The sequence below is a fragment of the Xenopus laevis genome, chromosome 9_10S, assembly GCF_017654675.1.
Source record: "Xenopus laevis strain J_2021 chromosome 9_10S, Xenopus_laevis_v10.1, whole genome shotgun sequence".
Lineage (NCBI taxonomy): Eukaryota > Metazoa > Chordata > Amphibia > Anura > Pipidae > Xenopus > Xenopus laevis.
The window spans coordinates 52,844,635-52,861,029 of record NC_054388.1 but is presented as its reverse complement, the minus strand read 5'-3'; the positions used below and the strand labels follow the sequence as shown (position 1 = coordinate 52,861,029).

The window sequence follows — 16,395 nt, the reverse complement described above, 5'->3', positions numbered from 1 at the left end:
TGAGGGAGCTTTTGGGGGAGCTTTAGGTTTTTCACACTGGCTGTGGACAGTGGCGTAACTAGATGTTACTTGGCCCAACAGCAAATTCAATTTAGGGCCTCAAAGCACTGGTAAATTGACCTATTTTACTAAGATATTTTGAAATTGCTCATTGATTATGGCTTTACTGGGCACCCTACACTCCTAGGCCCCTGCAACTGTGGGGTCGGCTTTTTCTGTAGTTACACCCCTGGCTCTGGGCTGATGTATCAGCACATGCAGTACTGTATTTCCACTGCTATCCCACTATTTCTTTGGCAAGGGGATCTAACATAATTAGGAGGATATTGTTGTATGCCTCTGAATTACTGTCGTGATGGAGATTTGATCATTGCGTGATATCTCTGGTGTGTGATAGTATGTGCCTCCAATAACCAGAGAGCCTCAGGGATCTGATGGAATACAGAACACAGAATACAGTTAACTAATTCTAGGAGTTTTATTTTTTGCAGTATGTCTGCACTTATCCTTATTGCTCCATTGATCTATTCTATTCTCCCCTTAGTTACTCAAAAAAGGCAGAGAGTCATATGGGTAGAATGGGGGGTTTGGGGCAGGATTACACAGTCAGATGTTCCCCTAAGTGAGAATGGTTTCAGCTTGTATGGCAGAGCCAGCTTTTTGCATTACAGTATTGTCCTGCAATAAGGGGGATTCTTCCTGTTATTCTAACTATCTCTGTTTTGTGAGGCAGGTATATAGTCTGAACCCAGGGTAAGCAAAAGTTATCTTCTGTTTTATGGCTGAGATTAAACAACATTGCAAGATGCTAAGGCTAGAATGGAATACATTAGAGAAATCAGAGAGCTGAGCACTGCAGTGTAAGGAAAAGGAATTACTGGCACACAGAGCATTTGCAGCAGGTAAACCTTGCTTTAATTCAATTCACTGCAGTGTAAGGACATACTAAACTCTGTAACATTCATATAGAGAATAATGCACTGCAGCCACAGTTGATAACTACAAATACATATCTCACAAAATCTGAATGTAAGAAAGTGGTCCAGTGGCCACTTATGTTTGGACCATCCTGGCCACAGCCATTTACAGCAAAGCACCCCAATCTGCCACTAATGCTGCACTTTCTAGTAGGATGTGCTCCATTTGTCTAAATTGCCAACATTATTAAGTGTACAGCTCAAGTTACAAAAGTGAATCTAGAAATTTCCATTTCACAGCCAAATTTCCAGCTTGGATGTGTTATATCACACAGCTCTCGTGAACATTTATAACAAGATACTTGATGACTGTTCTATGCAGGAAATAAAAACTCATTTTCACCTTATTTTGTTTTTTCATGCTTGAGTAAAATGTGTTATCAACAAGACAAAAATACAACTTGTGCCAACCACCACTTTCTGGGTGTAACTCTTTCCACTGGAATGTAATCATTGAATATAGTGTTAAATCCTTAAATTTGCGCTTCATATTTGCCAAAGAGAGCCTTATTGTTTTACATCCATAAGAACTATAGATATTCTATATTATAATAAAGTATTGACTGTTAACGGCTACACACAAAATGGGCTCAAGTGTTTGTTAATTAAAAATGTTCCATAATGTTCTTTCTATAAACTGCCAGTAGCTGAGCTTTTTCTATTCTGTACTGTTAGAGATGCTCTGTGCAGGGCCGCCATTAGAAATCACGGGGCCCCGTACAACAAAATTTTTGGGGCCCCCTGGGCCCCGCCCACACTGACGACCAAGCTCCACCCCATATCCCGCCCACTCCACATCGCAGTTAAAAGACCACACAGACATCAGCGCTAAAAAAGTAACCCCCCCACACACAAGTTGTAAAAAGCTATTGATGGTCAGGGCCCCCTTATAAAAAATTGGGGCCCGAAAAAAAAAAAATTAAATTTTTTTTGTTTTTTTTTTTTAAAACATTGGTGGCAGGGGCCCCCTTATAAGTTAAAAACAAATTGGGACCCCAAAATTTTTTTTGAAAAAAAACATTTTTTTTGAAAAAAAAAAAAAAAAAACTGGTGGCAGGGGCCCCCTTACAAGTTAAAAACAAATTGGGGCCCCAAAAAAAAATTTGAAAAAAAAAAAAAATTTTTTGAAAAAAAACTGGTGGCAGGGGCCCCCTTACAAGTTAAAAAAATTTGGGGCCACCAAAAAGAAAATTAATTTTTTTTAAAAAAAACAAAAACAAAAAACAATGGTGGCAAGGGGCCCCTTACGAGTTAAAAAAAAAATTGGGGCCCCAAAAAAAAAGTTTTAAAAAAAAGATTGGTGGCAGGGGCCTATAGAATATTAAAATAATACATTGGTGGCCAGGGGATTAAAAAAAAAAAAAAACACAAACTGGTGTTCAGTAGGATTGAACTCATGGCTTCAGTACTTCAACTTCGCCTCCTTTCGTGACTTCGGGTCTTTTCACCGCTTCAGGACTTCAATTTCGGCTGTTTTCGTGACTTCGGGTCTTTGCGCTGCTTCAGGACTTCGGCTTCGGCTGTTTTCGTGACTTCGGGTCTTTTCGGCGCTTCGTGACTTCGGGTTTTTCCGTGACTTCGGGTCTTTTCAGCGCATCGGCTTCGGCTTTTCGGCACTTCCGCATTCGGCACGCAAGAGGCAAGACGTACGGCTCGGGCGCTCGTAAGGGGGGCCCGGATCTTCAAAAAATGCAGCGCTGCCGGGCCCCCCTTCATGCCCGGGCCCGGTACGCTTGTCCCCCCTGTCCCCCCCTGATGGCGGCCCTGGCTCTGTGCCCAACCTTCTGTAAGCTGCCATTAGAGTGTTCTAGTCCAGCCCACTGCTTGAAGGAAAAGTAACACCAAAAACTGAAAGTGTCTTAAAGGAATGACAATTTAATATACTGTTGCCCTTCACTGGTAAAACTGGTGTATTTGCTTCAGAAACACTACTATGGTTTATATTAACAAGCTGCTGTGTAGCAATGGAGGCAGCCATTCAAGCACATGACACACACAATGGATTACAGATAAGTTCTGAAAAATCCTGTTGTGTACAACTGATCTTATCTGTTATCTGCTGTTTATCCTGTGCCTTTTTTTTTTTAGCTGTGAGTGGCTGTCCCCATGGCCAAGAAGCAGCTTGTTTATATAAACTATTGTAGAGTTTCTGAAGCAAACACACCAGTTTTAACAGTGCAGGGCAACAGTACATTATATTTGCATTACCTTAAAAGACGTTCATCTTTTGGTGTTCCTGTTCTTTAAGATACACAATTCCGTGCCATTCCCTGTAAACTTTAATCAGCGTGTTCTAGTCCCACCCACTGACTGAGTTACAGAATCCTTGACCCTCCTCCTGTAAACTGCCATGAGAGTGTTCTAGCCCCACCCACTGCCTCAGTTATAAACTTCCTGTCCCTGTAAGCTGCCATCTGAGAGCTCTAGTCCCACCTACAGCTTGAGTTACAGACTGCCCATGTTATTGCCATGTTTACATTGCTGGTAAATGTATTATTTTGACCCTGTTCAAAAACTAGTTCTTTACTAGCTAGGCTGATTAAATGCCAGTCAATATTGTAACCCAAGCTGTGGTCTTCCAGCTGTTTTTTTGTCTCAATTCGCACCCATTGCCCCCAAAAACTATGTGGCTGAGATTCACTGAAAGGACTGTAGTTCTATGACCACTTACCAGTAAGTACAAATATTTGTCTTATTTCCCAATCCTTAGTTGTATGGTCAAGGAGCCACTTCTTACACATTTAAAAGAATGTTTGCATTAATTAAGCAAGCGAGGGAAGACAAATAAACTGGCATGAAGGGGTAACAGCAACATAAATGAGAACATTGCTAAATGCATTCCTACTGGAGTGCCAAGAAGAGTGTGTACTGAGCCTATTATAGACGTTACCGCATTCACAGTTCACATTGTTTCATTGAGGAGCAAAGAGGTTTTCCTTATTTATCAGTGTCATTTCCAAGAGATGAGTGAAAAATATACATTCCATTCCATATATACTACTACACTATATCCTGTGCATGAATTATAATGAATAAGAAGTGAATGTACAGGCACTCTGGACTCATCCTGCCTGATACACTCTGTATCAGGCAGGATGAGTCCAAGCAATGTATCCATTGTCCACCCATAACTGATTCAGGTTACAAACATTTATCACTAATGATTCTTAACCCAATTGTTCTATGTTGGCTGAGGGCCATCGATATCAGCGATTGTAACTGATGCTTGTGCTTGTGATAAAGTGTTGCAATGAGATTAACATTGATCCTCGGTCCCTGCTTGTGAGATATAGCTATAAAGTAAGAGAGCAGACATATAGCAAGCATCAAACCTTTTGATTGGATAAATGCTGTTCTAGCTTGTCATGCTTTGTCATGCTCTGATTGGATACAGGCTGATGTTACTGGCTAAAAGATTGGCTTGCCCAATGTTCTGATCAGATACAGTATCAGACGCTACACAAAAAAAATGTTAAAAACAAATGCCAGTTCATCTTTATCTAAATATAATCTTTATTTAATCCACAGCACATCATGCTTGTTAGCATCCAGTTCTCCCAGGCAAAATGAAAGGCCAGTGTTGTGGTTAATAGGTATCCTTATACAGCTTAACATGCTCATTATAATTTTATAGATATTGAGCTTGATTACAGAGCACAGAAGGATAATTAGTAATGTACACAGACCTTCAGCAAATCATTACTTAATTCCTACAGTGTCCATGTGTAAGTATGTGCACACGTAATTATACACCAACTGCTTATACAGCAGAAACACATAAACTACAATGGACACTCACGTGTAAATCTATGGTCACATGACCAATAGATGGGGCCCATGTTGCAGCTAACAGACTGAGAAGTTTGAGGGGGATATCAGAAGCTTATTTAGATGCTTTTGGAGGCATGAAAGCCAGAGATGGATGAAAAAAGCAGGAAGTGATGAAAAAGTATAAAAGTAATGATCTTTAACTTTCCTTGAACGTCACATCACTCTCTGTCACTTTCCTTCAACTGCACCACCCATAATACTCATTCCTTGTAGGATGTTTCAGCTGATCTTTTTTTTAAACTAGGTGTAAGTTTTTATGGTCAACCATGTTGTCACATTGCCCTCTGTCTAGGCAGGATTCAATTGTGGTTACTCTTCTTTATTTACTACTCACCTTCCTTGGAGTCTGGGCTTGGTTACTCCTATGTATGTTCCCACTATCTGATTCTGCATGTACAACTCACCTTGCGCACAAATCTTTTCACATTGACTCATCCAGCATTGCTACCTCATTATTTTGTACTTAATATTAATATACTGTTGTAAAACAACAGAATACAATTTTTTTAACACATCAGCGAAATGCATGCTAATTCTGCATATTTCCATGCTAAGCAATTTTCACATTATCTTACCAGTGAAACACAAGGCACAATATGGATCATTTTATTCTTTAAGAGAAAGCAGCTTGTCTAAATGACTATACATTTCCTGCTAATTAAAATAAATGAGAAATCGTGTCTCAGCTTGATTTTAATTTATTTATCAGCACATTTGCTGTGCATTTAATAAGTAAGCTAATTCTAATTAAGAGGACATTAAAACTGTGTGAATGGCAGCTCCTAGAGCAGGTGTGACCAGGCTTTAGGTTTTCTCCCTAAAATAGAAGAAATTGAGAACATGTTTCACCAAAGAGCACTCCTGCTTCTTAATAGAAGGGGCAAACTCTTCTTTCTTTTAGGAAAATAATTATGGGCCAACATGTGCCTTTAGTTTGATTTGAATAGAAACTTGGTTGACTTCAGTGGTGGTGGGATAATAGCTGCAAAAGGTCTGGGGGATAGCAGGTATAGTAGGGAGAGATGGTGCCTATAGTAGCAGTGGGATATTAGTCTCTGGGAAGGGACTGTCACTGTGGGATAGAAGGTACAGTAGAGAGATGGTGCCTATAGTAGCAGTGGGAATAATAGACTATACTGCCTGACTGCCGTGAGTTGTCCAATAAAGAAGTTATATGTTTGAAGCAAATAACCTGGACTGCTTCTACTTTCATCCTATTTGAGCTGTACACCAGGAGACTCACGGGATTCATCGGAGGGTAAGGCGTTTAAAGGAGCCACTACACACTGCTGGGAGTTGCAGGGAGTTTCCCACAGCACCAGGGTATTTGGGAGACACTGGCAGCAAGTCACACTACAATCTCACACTTCTCAGACCCACACACGGGTGTGCTACACCCTTTAATGCTTATTTACTAGGCACTTGCATCTGCACCTCATACAGACGGCAGCCAACTCAGGGCAGGTAATAAGGATAGGGCTTCTTAGCACCTTGCATCCCCCTGGTGCTCCCTAACTTGAAATCCTGCACTGATCCAATAGGTGGGGGATTCATTTTTAGAATGAAAGAAGCACCAACAAATGAAAATGTTATTATTTGCGCCAAGACTGGGAAATTTCAAAGACAAGACAGTACAGTCACAAACAGAAATACCCTGTGCCCAATAAGGAACATAAGTGGGTGATACGTGCTTGTTGGAGCTTTAACACCAAGCAAGCAGAACTCAGTAATTATCTTGGTGTTAAACTGTTTAAAATGCTGAAATAATCACTCTTATTTTAGCCTCCTTCTACTGCATTAATGAGTACCATGTTGGCACCCTAGTATCCAACAGATCATACATACTAATTATCTCACCCATCTAGTTGCGGCTCTCATCATTAATTATTTCCAGTAATGCAGGCTGTCTCCAGTTGGCAGTACCTGTTTGCAGCCTATACAGGATTTTTATAAAGGAAGGGTAGAATTTAGCTAGCAAATTAAATTGTGTGTTTTGAAATACAAAATTTTGGGCAGTTTTCTTGTCTTTAGACAAAGAACACTCGGTTATTTTTTTTTGTGTGAGTGATTTTTGGCCAGAAATCAGTTGGGCAGGTCTTCAGGAAGGGCCCATACTTGGGAGCACATTTACTAAATTCGAGTGAAGGATTAGAATAAAAAATACTTTGAATTTCGAAGTTTTTTTGGCTACTTCGACCATCGAATTGGCTAATTCGACCTTCGACTACGACTTTGACTTTGAGTCGAACGTTTCGAACTAAAAATCGTTCGACTATTCGACCATTCAATAGTTGAAGTACTGTCTCTTTAAAAAAAACTTCGACCACCTACTTCGCCACCTAAAACCTACCGAGCACCAATGTTAGCCTATGGGGAAGGTCCCCATAGGCTTTCTAGGCAATTTGAGATCGAAGGAAAATCGTTCGATGATGGATTAAAAGTCGAAGGATTTTACTTCGACGGGCAAATATCGAGGGTTAATTAACCCTCAATATTAGACCAATAGTAAATGTGCCCCTATGTGTAAGATGCAGTTAATTCAGCCTAGAAGGGTCAGTTTCAGCTTCAGCTTTTCTATAGCATTGCTTCATGTTGTCACATTTGTCCTGGTAGGCATTCCATTATCCCCACAATTAAATACAAATATGTTCTATAATCCTACGGCAGATCTGACGCAAACCTTTCCATTTTTGCAACCTGCAAAATTATGAACACATTGGTGGAAAAAGTGGCAAACAGAATGATAAAATGAAGTGGCTAGATAGGGGGAGAAATGGGATACAAAACCATTGTCTTTAGCACACATCTGTGTCTGCTTTATTAGTCATGGATCATGTAAAAGAGGCCACAAATGAAGGGATGAGGTGGCCATTCTGATGCCAAACTACAGAGGAGTTGCAATGGAGAAGAAGAAAAATGGCAACTAAAGTGTGCAGAAATTATTTTTGCTAGTATCAATGCATATTCATGTTGTACTGTTCTGCATGTGCATCACACTATGCAGCCTAAACTCTGGCCCCCTGATCCCCATACATTCCTTGCAGATGCAATGTGGCTGACCTCTCTTCCTAAATGAGTGAAGACTGGCACTGCCCATGCTTGGTGCATATGTACAATTGCCATTCTAGACATGTGCACAATGCCATGCTGGAAAGGTTCACAAAACCAAGAGCCACAAAGTTTGCAGGGACACATCTGTTGGATAAAAGGTCTGTTGTACATGTGAAAATGTGCAGTAGCACAGTGCATAGTTCAGCTTCCACTCTGTTATTTAAAAAGCCATCACTTTTTTTTTAAATTATTGAGACAAGATATTTGTGCCATCTCTCGCAGTGAGACCATCAGCAGACACTCCTCTATAAAAGTCGAATTAAGTTTTTGCAGCATCCCAGCTCAGCAGTAGAGAGTTGGTGCTTTAGGAACAGAACTGCAGGCAGAGGCAGAAATTTCTGCTGCATCAGCTGACACTGATAGATAGCCTCTTAGTGCAGGGAATAATAACAAGGCAACTTTAAGAACTCGGGAACTTGAGGGCGTGTTTGTTACAATTCCTAAAAGTATATAGTCCAAAATATACACCTTCTGTCCACCATATATGAGAGTTGGGAAAAATGAGTGTATAAAAAGATGGTAGTAGTGTATCTAAATCTCTAATTTTGCCCCAAAATTCTTCTTCTATGAACAACTCACTAAAAAATACAGAAGCAGGGGAGCGCCCAATAGTGTAAAACACTTCTTTATTGTAAAGCTTTAAAAAGTACTGCACTAACAAACAATCCTTGTCAATACAGACACTCAGTAAATCACTCAAGTCCACTGGTTTAGATATTCTAGTGGTGAGGGTAAAGATTAAATGCCATTCCTCTCTAACATGAGTTCCTTCCAAGGTGCTAGGTGATTATGTCACACCTAACGTGGTTAAGCCTGATTGGTGAAACCTGTTAGGTGAGACAACATCACCATACCCCTCTGCATAGTAAGGAAAGGACAAAGTTTCACAGAGAATTGTTAGTGGGGTCAGTGCCATACCCCAGTGTAAACTTGTAAATGCCATACAGCTTACATAGTGTAGACATGATTTGTCTGACTTAAAGGGGAACTCCCCAAATACATAACTTAACCTTTTTGAAAAGTAAACATAATTTCAAGCAACTTTGCAATATACATAAATTACAAAATATGCAGACTTTTCATGATGTTTAATGGATTGGAACAGTTCCCTAAGCCTAGCCCCCTGTTCTGCTGATCTGTCTGACTACTTTGCTGAGCTGGCTGACTACTGTTACTTTGTGTCAGCAGCAATCTGTCCTCAGCCTGCATCCTCCAAACCCCACAATTCCCTGCACAAGTGATTTCAATAAGGAACAGAACATCACAGTGCAATGCATTGTGGGTTATGTAGTTCCTGCATGCTGTCTGTAAGAGAAGTTGTTACAATTTGTAACATCAGTGTTTAGTCCCTCCTTCCCTGCCCAGATTTCAAATGATGCAGAAAGAGAAGAACTGTTAAACAGCTGGATTTCAGCATAGAAAATGGCATTTATTCATACTTTTTAAAGAAACCGATAACTGTGATGGATATATTACGTTTTTCTGTTTTATGTGGGCCTCTTTATCAAATTTTGGCTTAGAAGCTGGAGTTCCCCTTTAATAACAGCCACAATTAAAGAACCACTGGCACTCAATGTGCGCTTATACACCATCCCTATACCTCCCTGTGGTCCTAATTACCATGTGTCATCCTTGAATTATGGACCCATAAATACATGGGTCTACCAGGAGAGAGGGTGGAGTTTTTGGAAGTTAGGGACATAACTGAGCATGACTTGGGAAATCTAGTTGCATGCCTGAAATTGACCTGTTCTAGGCAGTTACGCTTTCCCAATAAATCCAAGCAAATATGTAGAGTTTTGGGGTTGAGCACACCGAGCTCCAGTGCACAGTAAACAAATGGTTATTCTAACAGCATTTAAACTGATTAGCCGATATGTAAAATGACCTATCAGTGGTCGCCTTCTGGATAAATGAGATCAGATGGAATTAGAGTTGCACAGAAACACAAATCAGAGATTTGGCTGCCTTTCCTTCTTCCAAATGAATGCAATTAACAAATTTTCTCGTTATTAATAATCTGCCTGTGATTTCAGACTGAGCAATAATTGTATTAACTATAACCAAAGAGCACGGAAGTTCAGGAAAATGTTACATATGGAACAGTCAACACAAATCTACGTCAGTGATGTCTAACCTGCAGCCCTCCATCTGAAGGCCTTTAGGGATGCTGGGAGTTGTAGGTCAAAAACAGTTCCAGTTTAAGACAAAATACCAGTGTAGTAACTACCATAGAAATGTGTGTAACACTGTGGGGGAATGTAATTACAGATGCAAAGTCTGACCCAGTTCTAGTAAACCATAGCAATCAATCATCATGAATCATTTGCTGAGTTGCTGTTTGAGAGCAAACATTTGACTGGTAGCAATGAGTTAATAGAGACTGAGCAAAATGTGTGCTACCTTGTTAGTCTATGTAAGCTATACCTTGAATTGCACATACACAGAGCTAGAACTACAATTAGTATCGGGGAATACCTATGCTGCCATAGTTTTATAGTATTTCTCATATCTATGAGTAAACTTAGGAATCTCTACTGATTGGGGAAGTGGAATATACAATGTATATGTTGCCATTTTTTTGCCATTTGCTTCCCTCTTTGGCAGGCCATCCCCCAAATATAATTATTAAGCTTTTGGGCAGCTAGGCCTTGTCCTCCCAGTGTTCTTGTTAAGGGATTATAACACAATAGGGAGTATGGGGTCTGGATGTTGTACGGAACTTGTGTCAGCCTGAAATCTAGACATTTAAGTCAGGTCAGTAACTTCAACCTATGGGGCAAATTTACTAAAGGGCAAAGTGACTAACGCTGGCGAAAATTAGCCAGCGTGACGTCGTTTCGGTACTTTGCCGATTTACTAACGGTCACTGGCGTAACTTCGCTAGCAAAGGAGATAGACGCTAGCGCTACTTCACACTCTTACACCAGGCGAAATAGCGTTACTTCACAAATTCACTAAGATGCGGATTTTACTGAATGTTACCTCTTGCGCCAGACTTGCCTTCGCCACCTCAGACCAGGCGAAGTGCAATAGAGTAGATAGGACTTCAAAAAATAGATGAAAAAACGTTGGCGACTTTTAATTTTTCAGGGATAGGCTGCAAAAGAGTGTAAATTTCAACTTTAACTTCCTGCCGTATGCAAATTAGCCAACGCTAGTGCAACGTCTCTTTGCTTGTCGCAACTGCGCCAGCATTCGTCGCCCTGGAGGCAACTTCGGATTTTAGTGAATTAGTGCTGTCCTGGCGAATCTACGCCTGGCGAAATATTGCTTTTTAAAGGTGCAGAGATTTTTTCAGGCTGTGTTTACCTGTCTTTGATGAAGAGTCTAAGATGAGGGGACTGACAGGGCCCAAGCAATACCTATTATATCATATATCATATTCCTGCAAAGGTCAGGCTCAATCCAAATACCAATCCCGTTTGGCTTTAAAGCTGGGAGATGTGTCAGGAGCAAGATTATGAGATATTAAGATATCCTTTTACTGCAACAATGGGATCCAGTATCAGAATCCTTGTCTGAATCTGGGCAGCAGTAGTTTTCTAGTTAACACTCACCCACTTTCGACCTCTTGTTATATGGCGGTGCACATGTCCGGTGGTCCACTCTCTGACCGAATTAATCAAGCTCCAATGTATGACACGGCTCCATTCCGAAATTAAGTTTAAAATGCATGTAAAGGAAAAAAAATAAAATCCCATTTTTACTTTCTTTAATGAAAAAGAAACCTGTCTCCAATATACTTTAATTAAAAAATGTATACCGTTTTTATAAGAAATCTGACTGTATGCAATGAAATTTTCCCTTCATTTACTGCTGTGGATAGGAATTGTCAGATGGTCCCTAACTGCTCTGCAGAGAAACAATCATACTTATGAACAGCAGGGGGAGCCCCCGCCTTACTTCCCAGCCATGCAGAACTTAAGCAGCTTTGTTTATGACGATCCCTAAGCAGCCCAGACCACACTGAGCATGTGCACAGTCTTGGTCTTGCAAAGATGTTTAACAAAGTTACAAGATGGTGACCCCCTGTAGACAACTTTAAAAGCATAAATTATTTGTTTGATTAGGCTTGTGGTGCAGTAAGTTCATGTTACAAAATACAGCATTTCTAGCCTTATTCTATTTTAGACTTTACATGCCCTTTAAAAAGCCTTTATTTAGCACATGGCTTTTATGATCTGGAATAATACAACGTTTCAGGCTTGCTTCAAGCAAGACGAGCAAGCCTGAAACATTGTATTGTTCCAGATCATAAAAGCCATGTGCTAAATAAAGGCTTTTTAAACTTAACATTTCTAAATGGAGCTGTGTCATGCATTTGAGCTTGAATCTGGGCAGCATCTGATCTGTACCTTGTAGGGTCTGGCGATTCATACCATATATCTCACTGAGTAATGAATCTGAATAAACTTTGAATTTATATAGACTTAGTAAGTAATTCTCTACAAACCGATCCACAACAAGGCATAACACAATTCCAATAGCACTAAGCTGACACCACAGTCAAAACTATATTCCTTTGTGACCTCCAAGCTCAATCAGATTGACCAATTCATTTACTACTGTTTAAGAGAAATCATAATTGGCTGTTTTCTTTTTAGCTACATATCAATAAACCAACTATTTTCACTTTTATTGGTGGGATATTAAATAGCCTGACTGCCCATGCAATAAAAAAAAAAAATCTATCTTTCAATCTCTGTGGATGTTTCCCTTCCTATTGAAGGGAATACTCATTTCTAAATTCTGCACTCTATTCTGCCACTAGGTGGAGCATCGAGTGAACACTGAAGCCAGAGATAACTCAGTCTTTGGAAACTGCCATTGCTGCAAAGGCTCCAAATTTCATTAATAGAGCAGTAACGCCAAAAAATAAAAGTGGGTGAGTAAAATATAATGTACTGTTGCTGTTCATTGGTAAAAGTGTATAGACAACTATAGTTTATGTAAACAGACTGCTGTGTAGCCATGAGAGCAGCCATTCAAACTATAAATGTGGAGAAAAGCACATCATATAACAGATAAGCTCTGTATAGAATACAATGGGATTCTACAGAATGCATCTGGTATCTGCTATGTAACCTGTGCTTTGAATGGCTGCCCCCATGTTTACACAACAACTTGTTTATACCAGTTGTACCAGGGCAGTGAAACAGTACATTATATTTAAATTACTTTTAAACACAGTTTTTTGGCGTTACTGTTCCTTTAAAACAGCTTTCTTAGAATAAACTACAATACCTTTGAGTAAATTCTACCCAAAGACATTATAGGACGAGAGGCCTATTGTAGGAAGAACCCTACCCCAAATACCTCCCGTTTATCATATAAATGGCATAGGTGGGGTAAAAGGAGAAGAAGAATGTACAGAGACTTAAAAGCATTATTCTGCAGAGACAAGCTCATACTCCCCCAAGCCAGAAAAATAGATTTGTATTTAGATTTAAAGGTATGTAAATATCCTGTCTGTATATAGTTATTTTGTTTATGGTAAATTATGGTAAAAAGGTTTAAACTTATCTCACTTAATTTAAAAAAAAAATGATATTGCCCCTGTAATCAATTCCCCCTTGAAAATGGCTGCATTGCTTCATGTATTGGCTAAAGAAAGACATTCATCTCAAGCTCAAAATGGCTGCCTGTCTTAGTAACCAATCACTCCTTTCTGTTATGGATAGAACAGCACCAGCCCCACAGAACAGGAGTATTTTAAGTATCACAGCAAGGCACATTCACATTTCTTGTCATCATTATCAGGGTTGGTGTTGCTTGCAGCATTCACATCAAAGATTCACTGTAATTAGACCGGATCGCTCCTTGTTCTGACTGCAAGCTGTAGAAAGTGGGAAGTTTTTTTAAAATAGATTTCCCCAGAGAGTTACTCAGACTGATATCTGCATCGCTGAAAGAAATGTTCTTCCATTTGTCAGTGAATTTGGCAACATTGTCTGACGTTTTAGCCCTCAGATAACTCTACAGTAATTATACTTTCTGACTGTGTGATAATAGAGAGATTCCTCCTCTAGCATACAATTAGTTGTATGTTTATAGTGACAAGCAGACAATATAATTTAATATTTATAATATAATTGTTATGCGCCAGCTCCTTCTTATCTGGGTTTCTGGGATTACCTGCACAACTTCACCCACTGTCAGCGCTGTCCGGTCACAGAGTGACGAAACTCGTTAGTTTTGCACACCCACTACAGAACTTTTTACCACTTATACTTTGCACTTGTAATTGTAAATATAAATGTATAACCTGAGGCAAGTTACACAGCTTCCTTATCCAGAAGTCTTTAGACTTATAGCCACTGCGGTGCCTTTGCCAATGTCCGTGGAGAAAGCATAATGTGTGCCAGGAGCCTAAAGACTTTGTTAATGGCACAACATAGACTTTCATTTACAATCTATTTCTCTTTAATCACTATGAGGGCACGAAAAGGCATATACTGGTCTGGCACCACTGGTACTGAGAAGGAATCATTTCTACTTCATGTCAATACCAGGTCTCACACTAACAGAATGTACAGCTAATGATTCATTTCTCTTTTCAGCCGTCTCTGTTATGAGATTCAGCGCGTCATCATTTGGATTTGCTGTAAGTTGTTTTATATTTGAATTCACTCTGAAATGTCATTTATTTCTATTCCTCAGTACAGTATAAGGGTACAGCTTATTGTGTGCACAGGCCATTGCCTCATTGTATGTTTGCTGATAGAGTCGCCATAGAGGTTGGCTTAGCGTAAATTTACACTTTATTTTGTGCATGGAACTTTATCTGCAAATGTGTATCTATACAGAACTTAAGTTTGGGATCTGCTATATTCTATATTGGCAAATGCAATGACCAACAGCAGGGGGAGCAGACCCTGCAGCTGCAAGGGGAACATGGCAAATTGAAAAGGACCTGTGATCCAATTGCTGGGTAGTAAAGTTACATTCCTGCATTTACTATTTTATTTATTAGCCAGTGAGGCAAGTGTACTGGAATGACCCTTTTTAACTATCACGATCCAGACTGCTGAGGCGATTGGTATAAGCAGAATTTGAGGGAGATTTTGACTTGAAAACGAGCATTCACGTAAATGGCGTCCTTGGTGGAGCAAACGCTATGCGGACCATTCACTTAATTACCTTTATTTGAATTTACCAAAAGCCCCCTGGGTGATGTTTCTTTTTAGTTTCTTACATTTAGAAGATATTAATATCACCAGGCATCAGCGAACCTGCTTTCATAGAATTTTATACAAGTCATGGAACTCCGAGGTAACTTCTAATATTCTCATATTTTGCAACTGGGGGTACTTTATTTATTATAATACACACGTTTAGTGAGTCATGTGACAGAAATGACATCAGAACTCACCGTTTATAACTGATGACATCAGAACTCACAGTTTATAAGGATATAATTTACAAGATATTCATGGCTTTTATGTATTATATATATATTTATACAGTATAACCATTATTTTTTTTTTTTTTAGTTTGATGCTGTCCTGGATGTTTTTTCATCAGCTATAGTATTGTGGAGATACAGCAATGCTGCAGCTGTACATTCTGCGCACAGGGAGTACATGTGAGTAGGTGCCACCATATTTAGAGCCCTCTAAATTAATGGATACTGGGATTTGTTCAAAGTTGTTGTTAAATGTTGATACATGTAATTTCACTCCTGGGGGCAACAGCCTTTCTGCACCAGGTCCAGACTGAGAATTAAAATAGGCCCTGGCATTTCAGGTACACAGAGGCCCAATCAGCCCACATAGAGGCCCACTAAATACTGATTTTCGATGGGACCTTATAGCAGCCCCTCTGGCATTTGTCAGAACCCACAGATTGCCAGTCCGGGCATGTTCTGCATTGGGACCCTGACTGCTCTAACTGCACAGGAGCAGAATATTAAAGCCACCATCATCCTAATCCTGGAGCTGCCTTATTGATCACCCCAGATTTATGTTGCCATGACAAGGCCAACACTTAATGGTTCATCTAATATTTGTTCTGAGCATTAAATGAACATTTGAAACCATAATTAGTCAATTTTTTAAAATGAAGAAACAAAGCTGCCACAGATGTCTGATTGTGAGAAAAAACAATTATGTTGTTCTCATTATTTTGGAGCCGTTACTTTATAGCCCAAAAGCTGTTTGGATAATGAGGTACCAGCTGAATTCTAATGAGTAGCCTTGGGTTGCTAGGGAAAGTGATTGCTTGCTAATGAGACTGAGTCGGTTATATATATATATAAATATATATGAAACGTTTATTCACACAGGAGACTGACGTTTCAACCTCTTCAGAGGCCTTTCTCAAAGTCGAAGAGGTCGAAACGTCAGTCTCCTGTGTGAATAAACATTTTTTCATTTTTCCTAAGTCCTGAGAGTGCGGACCTTATTTGTACAATATTTAATCCGATTTTGGACATTGCACCCAGGCATCCGTGTATTTTGTGACGTGAGTGCCG

General features: G+C 39.7%; 1 protein-coding gene across 1 annotated transcript in view; it reads left to right on the top strand.

Moving 5' to 3' along the window:
* Window positions 1-16,395, top strand: part of tmem163.S (transmembrane protein 163 S homeolog) — a 48,873-nt gene that overhangs the window by 12,927 nt on the left and 19,551 nt on the right. The window contains exons 3-4 of the mRNA XM_018238700.2: window positions 14,483-14,526; window positions 15,416-15,507. Of these exons, the coding sequence (XP_018094189.1) occupies window positions 14,483-14,526; window positions 15,416-15,507 (136 nt within the window). The remainder of the gene's footprint in view (window positions 1-14,482; window positions 14,527-15,415; window positions 15,508-16,395) is intronic.